Below are 8,074 nucleotides of genomic sequence, written 5' to 3' on the forward strand. Positions count from 1 at the left end.
TTGAAAATCTAAACCCATGAACCAACAAAAATTGGATGAGCTTTGGTCATGTTGTGGATAAAAAAAGCTCCAAATATTGTAGACACTAGACATCCCATTTTGCAACTTACATTTTACATCATCTAATGACAAAATGGTCATTTCACATCTCAAGAGTAAAACGGTAATTTTGACTATTTAATTTCTAAATACATTCCATGAAATAATTTTTAAGTCATAACAATTAAATTTATAAGTCATAAGTAGGGATGGCAATGGGGTGGGGTGGGTTCGAAGGATGGGGTTTTCACCCCCGTCTCACATGGTTTTGTCTTACTTCATCCCTGCCCTGCTCCGCATGATAGGGAAAATTTCCTTGTCCCATCCAAGCCATCCCCACCCCGCTTCGCATGATAGAAAAAAATTTTCTTGTCCGATCCTTGCCATCCCCACTCCTTGGGGCCCCGTGAAGCCCCGCCCCTCCTTATAAAACTTAACTTCTTGTTAATTTGCCACCACAACTATTACAATTGTTTTTAATAAAACTTGTTTCGTTAATAAAAATATACTTGAAATTACAAATAAATTTATCTCATTAAATCAAAATAGTTTTTAGTAAAAATTGAATGATATTATTAAAATGTTTAACAAAACAATATCACAATAAAAACAAAAATCTCATAATACCTATCTATCTATCTCTCTGTATTACTCTCTCGCTTAGTGTTGTAACTTTATGTTGATAGCAAGTTTTCTAGCTTTGTTGATAGCAAGTTATTGACTAGTGTTGTACAACACTTCAATGTTGTGAACTTGTAGCTGAACGTGAAGATAGATTAGTTTTTAAAAAGTGTTATTGAGTTTATGTTATATAATAGTTGTTTATGTATAATAGTATTTTGAGATAAGGTAACGTGGAACAATGTTTAAAAATGAGATAAAAAACTATAAGAAATTGAAACCCAATGAGGCATTTGAATTTATTGATTGTGATAAGTAAAAAAAATTGAGATTTAAACAAAAGAAAGATGATATAAGTAGTTTTTACATGAGATAGTAATTTTTGTTTTGGAAGAAGTGATTTTGTATTTTTTTTTTATAAAGATAATTGCAGTATTTGAATTCAAATAGATAACAAATACCGATAGGAATCAAACATTTGAATACTTTTTTTTTTTTTTCCTTTTGTACGTGAGACTGTATTACTGTTTTAACATTTTTTGATTTTTTGCTGGAAAAAAATTAAACTAAAGGGTATGTTATTTCAGAATTTGTATGACGATATTTTGATACACCAAAAATTAAAGACGAAATAGGGGAATCCTCTTATCAATAGTATAGATAATATTAGGAGTTTTTGAGATAATGACAAATAATTAACTTTTTAATGGTTTGGTGACAAACAATTATTTAATTGACTGATCACAACATTTTTTTTTTTTTTTTAAAGAAAGAAAAGGTTTTGATACAATTATAAATGTTTAAGAGAGAAAAAAAAGGTTTAAAATTCAAAAACCTCGATCTTTTGTGCCAAATGTTGAAACTTCAGATATTAAACTTCAAAGATGAAGGTCACTTCACAAGTATAAGTGCTTGTGTGGTATGGGGGGCAAGGGTCGGGGTTCAAGTCTCCAAGAGAGAACTTTACACACATATACACTTAGATTAGACTAGAGTAGAGTTTTTATCTTTTATATATATATATATATATATATAGACACACACACACCTCAAAGGAAAGCTTAAAGATGTAAATCTACGCAAAACGTGATGTTGGATTACAACCATCGATATGGTATTATCCTGTTAAGACAAAATTTGTCAAGCATATCTTAGAATTGGATGATACCAATACAGAACTCATGGTTATCAAATGAATTTTATATAGTGTTTGTTGTACTAGAATAAGACATTGATTTGTACAAAATCAATTGTAAATAATTAACTTCTTATAAGATAAATTGGTCATTAACTTCTTTTTATTCAAGTGGGTTCTAGTTAGCTCAACTAGTAAAGTTTCAGATGGTTAAATAAGAGATCTAGGGTTCAATCCCTGCCTATACCAAAAACTGATTGGTGTTTTTGTCTGATGATAAATAGCTATCATCAGGAGCCAACGCCATAAGTTGAAATCCTCTCCAAAAAAAAAAAAAAAACTTCTTTTTATTCAAGAAATTTGTTATATTTATCTTGGGCCTCTAGAAATTTTTACAGACTCTGCTATAGCCTAAAGTAAAGTGAAAACGTTTTTTTTTTTGTTTGTTTTGTGCTGAACGCAATGAAAACATACTTAAGAATGGGTACGAGTGCTATGGTATACTTAAAGTCTTAAACATACCTTTCTTTGTGTCATTCTCTGTTGTTTTTTTGTTTCTCTAAGATGGCTTTCTTTGTTACATGGGCCAGTTGCTGCATGCTTAACCTTTCCTTTTGTAGACACAAAAACGTCATTCCTGCTAGGCTATTACTTAATTTAGTGTGCGTTTGGGATGAGCTGAATTTTTCAGCTTATCTCCACTTTCAGTTTATTTTTGCTACTATTTATGGGTTCACTGCACTTTTTAATACTATTCATTGGTCTCACTGTACTTTTTGATATTATTCATGGGTTTCATTGTATTATTCAACTTATTTTTTAACATTTTTTCTACACTTTCAGTAAAAAGTTCTCAGTTTTAACTAATAAGCTATTTTAAACAAACACTTATGTGGCGTTTGGTACTGGGGAATGTACATTACTCTTGGCATCCAAATTCCTAGGAATGTGATTCCTTGCAATCTGAATGCCTAGGAATATAGCCATTCCTATGTTTGGTTTTATTAGGTATCTCTTAAGATTCCTAGGAATGTGAGATGATAATATTTGGTTTATTCCCAAGAATCTTAAATGAATTATTTATTTTTCTCATTCTATCCTTAGATTTGAATGTGAACTACCAAGTCCTTTAAAAAAAATCTTCCTCTAAATAAATAATGAAAAAATATATATATAAACTATTAATTATGTCTATCCTATTTATGTTATTTTGGCGGAAAAAGATAAAGATAAGAGAAAAGATATTGATGATTTGTTTTATATTTTATCTTAATTGCTTAAATGATATGGAAAAAGGGTTAAAATTGTCAATTTATAAAAGATACAATTTCCTTTATGGTTGGAAATCTAAATATCCACCTGTTTTAAAGGGAATCTACATTCCTACTGAGAGAGGTTTAAAGGAGGAATTTAGATTCTCCTAGCATTTGATTCCCTATCATGATTTGCAACCAAATATTGAAATCTTTAAACATTTTTGAGAATCCTAAAACATTAACCCGTACCAAACGCCACATTAGAATCCTTTCATCTATTATTTTATTTCAAATTCCACTCTCAAACATCAATTACTAGAGACTTCTGCTATTCATATCCTTGGTACTTTTTCCAATAAATTAATTTCCAGTAGGTGAGTCAAGTATTATTATTATTTTTGTTGTTATAACTTTTGACACGAATGGAGTTTTAGGGATTTGAAATTTTGAATAAGTAACTTTACATATTCCTTTGGTAGAGTTAGTGGAACATAAATAGAACATCCAAAGTTAGGCATTGGATTTGTATTCAATAGATAACAACCTCACTCACAAACTATTTGAGAACCTTAAACAAGAGGAGCCAACTACCCCAATCTATATGTTAAGTCAGCCTATAGGAAGCATCTAACAATTCAAAAATACAAAAGTATTAATTAAGTACTTTGGGAATAATGTTTTGCTTCCTCCTCTCCTCTCACACAATAGTTGATATCACTAGTTCGATTTATGATGGGACGCATCATTCATATAAGAGAAAGAAACATTATTCCCATAATATTAAATACTTTTTTTTTTCAATTCCACAATTTTTGCTTTAACTCTTTAATAATTTTGGATAATAAGATTATCATGCATAGCCAAACACCATCAACAATGATTTTTGGTGATTGCTACTTATACATGAGCTTTATTGGTTAGCAAGTATTGTGTTGCATGGTTATATATACAAACAAAACAAAATCGTTACAAAGAACCAGTGTTTAAATTTGAAACTTAGTTTACCAAGTCACTTATTAGTGTACATGATCTGGCCGGTCAAACCAACCCTATTTAATTATTAATTCTCACTTCCCATTTTAACTAAACCACTCACTCCTTACTATACTCACGTTGGAAACAAAACCTGTCCTACTTAAAACAACCAATCTTGCACCTAAAGAATATGCACCAACTCTCACTTTAGACTTTAGCCATTATTACGCATTTTTAGATTTTACCACACCATTGACACTATTCACACAATCTCCTCTTCTTCTTCTTCTTCTTTATTTTTTTATTTCAAAATCCCAATTGATGGTGTCACAAAAAAACACCAGCTCCTGAACTCGTCCAATGAAAGACTAGCTAGGGTGAACCAGGCAAACGAGATGATCGTCCCAAGCGTCCTTGTTAATCTCGTCCGTCTTTGGACGGACGAGATCCCATGGGAAGCTTATCCATCCTTAATCATTTGGACAAGGACGAGCTGTACTTGATAGTCTCGTCCGTCCTTACCGGTCTCCTCTGATTCAGTGTTTTGTTTTCAGGATCCAGCCCTAAGATCATCAGCACCCGAGACTTATCAACCTACTGATATCCAAGGAACTATCAATTGGCGCTGTCTGTGGGAAAGAAGATTGTTTTACAGTTTACTTCTCCGTGACAAAAGGTTGATGGTTCGGACCAGGTCGAAGGCTACTAGCCTAGGCCATCAGGGAAGCAGGGATGCTTCAAGCAACCCTCATCGCGATCGCCAATCTGCACCGGTCATACAGACATCATCTGTCCAACATGTGCAATCTATGGCAGCCGCTATGGCAGAGTTGACTCGCCAAAACCAAGAGTTAAGAATGGAGATTAATCTAAGGAAGCAGACACATGAAGAACGTGAAGAAGAAGGACAAACACAGAGTCATGATGATAGAGAGAATACTGAAATTGGAAGTCAGTTAAGAAGCACCACTTCAGGAACGGTACCACACTTGAAAGAAGAGATGGACCAAATGAAGAAAGTCATAGAGGAAATGAAAGAAAATATGAGGAGGGCGAATCCAATAGAATATTTGGTTCACAGAACTGATTCCCCCTTTATGGCTTCCATCAACGGTCACCCTCTACCATCAAAGTTCAAGTTACCTTCTTTGGATTCATATGATGGAACGCGCGACCCGTTTGATCACATCGCCACCTTTAAGACTACCATGGCTCTTCAAAGGGTGCCCGACGAAATAATGTGTAGAGCCTTCCCTACTACCTTCAAGAGCCCAGCACGAGTTTGGTTCAGCAAAATACCCCCAAATTCGGTAAGTTCTTTTGAAGAGTTGAGCAAGTTGTTTGTCAATAATTTCATTGGGGGACAGAGGCACAAGCGTTCCTCGTCCAGCTTGTTAACCATAGAGCAGGGGGAGAAAGAGAGCCTGCAGTTGTTCATCACCCGTTTCAACAGAGAAGCCCTGAGTGTGGACGAAACAGATGATAAGCTCCTATTGGCGGCCTTCCATAATGGGGTGAATTCGGATTTATTTATACATAAACTTTATGAAAAAGAGCCTCAGTCCGTGGTCGAACTCGTCCATTCGGCTCAAAATTTTATGAATGTAAAAGACGCGATCATTACTAAGAAGAGAAAGAGATTTGAGAGAGTAAAGGCAAACCCCAGTCGCCATCCCAAGCAAGGCTCTCATCCAAAGAAGGGACAGACGGAAGAAAGGAAAGACCGAGATAATAAAAAGCCAGGATCTTCAACACAGAACCAGCAATATACCCCTTTGAATATGCCACTTGAGCAGGTCCTTATGCAAATCAAGGATGATCCTTCCTTGAAGTGGCCGGAGAAAATGAAGGGAGATCCCAATAAGCGCAATAGGAACAAGTATTGTCGCTTCCATAGGGATCATGGTCATGATACAGACGAGTGTTTTGATTTAAAACAGCAAATTGAAAATCTCATAAGGCAAGGGAAGTTGAGGAATTTCCTTGGACGAGACCAGAGGGACGAGAGACTGAAAGGAAAGATGGAAGAATCATCGCGACCACCGCTCGAAAAAATAAGAGTCATTATAGAGGGAAGTTCGACAAGCCAGTCGTCCAAGTCCAAGAAAGCATACTTGAAAGTAGTGCAGAGCATCCAACTTTCTAGAAGATCCCCGAGAGCAAGGTCCACGGACAAACAAGTAATCACCTTCACGGACGAAGACGCTGAGAGAATTCATCACCCACATGATGATGCTACCGTCATCTCCTTACTTATTGCTGACTACACAACTAGAAGAGTCCTAGTGGATAACGGAAGCTCGGTAGACATTTTATATTATCCAGTTTTTCAGCAAATGAGGTTAGGACGAGACTAGCTCCGTCCAGTAAACTCCCCCCTAGTAGGGTTTGGTGGAATGAAGGTACAACCCGTGGGTACTATTTCCTTATCAGTGGTAGTAGGGCATACCCACGACAAATCACCAAGGATGTGAACTTCCTTGTGATAGATTGTTCATCCTCCTACAACGCCATAATTGGAAGATCAACTTTAAATAGTTGGAAGGTTGTTACCTCTACTTACCACCTATCAGTCAAGTTTCCAACAGAACATGGAGTATGGCAGGTACAAGGAGACCAACTAGCAGTAAGAGAATGTTACCTGAGAGGTGTAGTAGAGCCTACCGAAGCATTGGAAGATATTTTCTTGGATGAAAATAACCCTGAGAGGTGTACCAGGGTTGGAGCAAATCTAGAAGAGAAGATTAAGAAGGACTTTGTCTAGTTTTTGAAGAAGAATATTGATGTGTTTACTTGGAGTCATGAGGACATGCCGAGTATAGACCCTAGTGTCATTACCCACTGTCTAAATGTATGTCCTTCCTCCAAGCCAGTGCGACAAAAGAAGAGGGTGTTTGCCCCTAAGAGAGATGATGCTATCAAAGACGAAGTCCAAAAGTTGATTGTGGCGAAGTTTATTCGCAAAGTGTACTATCCGGATTGGTTAGCTAATGTAGTAATGGTCAAAAAGGCAAACAGCAAGTGGAGAATGTGCGTAGATTTCACTAACTTAAACAAGACTTGCCCCAAAGATAGTTATCCGCTGCCACGCATTGACCAGTTGGTAGACTCTATTGCGGGCCACAAGTTGCTTAGCTTTATGGATGCTTTTTCTGGATACAATTAGATAAGGATGGACGAGGCAGACCAAGAGAAAACATCTTTTGTCACCAGTCAAGGCTTATTCTGTTATAAGGTGATGCCATTTGGCTTAAAGAATGCAGGGACGACATATCAGAGATTGGTCAACCACATGTTTCATCCGCAGATTGGGCGGAATGTGGAAGTCTATGTAGATGACATGCTGGTGAAGAGTTAGGACGAGGGAAGGCATCTAGACGGCCTGCAAGAGACATTTGACACACTGAGACAGTATCACATGAAGCTGAATCCTAGCAAATGTGCTTTTGGAATATCATCAAGGAAATTCCTTGGCTTTATAGTCTCCCACAGAGGAATTGAAGTGAATCCTGATAAAATTCAAGCAATACTGGACATGAAGCCTCTGCAAAATACCAAAGAAATCCAATCCCTCACTGGACGAGTTGCTGCACTTAACAGGTTTGTCTCTAAAGCCACTGACAAATGTTTACCATTTTTTAAGGTTCTTAGAAAAGCATTCGAATGGACCGATAAGTGTCAGAGAGCTTTCGAAGATCTAAAGGCATACCTTACCATGGCTCCATTGCTGAGTTCGTCCGTGGTGGGAGAGGAGTTGTATTTATACTTAGTAGTAACCCCGCATCCCTTGAGTTCAGCATTGATAAGAGAAGAAGATAAAGTGCAAAGACTTGTGTACTATACGAGTAAGGCATTGAGGGGAGCGAAAGGACGGTATCCACAAATGGAGAAATTAGTCTTCGCATTGATCACCGCTTCCAGAAAGCTGAGGCACTATTTCCAAGTACATGTCATTAATGTCATGATAGATCATGCGCTCAAGAAGGCAATGAATAGACTAGAAGCTGCAGGACGACTGATCCAGTGGGCTGTAGAGCTCAGTGAGTTT

The 8,074-nt window shown here is 36.6% G+C and overlaps 1 protein-coding gene across 1 annotated transcript; it reads left to right on the forward strand.

Moving 5' to 3' along the window:
* Window positions 1-5,123: 5,123 nt before the first annotated feature.
* On the forward strand, window positions 5,124-7,384 carry LOC115980984. Its single transcript, XM_031103174.1, has 2 exons — window positions 5,124-5,822; window positions 7,193-7,384. Exons 1-2 carry the CDS (start codon window positions 5,124-5,126, stop codon window positions 7,382-7,384), a joined length of 891 nt encoding a protein of 296 aa, XP_030959034.1.
* The last annotated feature ends 690 nt before the right edge of the window (window positions 7,385-8,074 follow it).

Source organism: Quercus lobata, chromosome 3, assembly GCF_001633185.2.
Source record: "Quercus lobata isolate SW786 chromosome 3, ValleyOak3.0 Primary Assembly, whole genome shotgun sequence".
Lineage (NCBI taxonomy): Eukaryota > Viridiplantae > Streptophyta > Magnoliopsida > Fagales > Fagaceae > Quercus > Quercus lobata.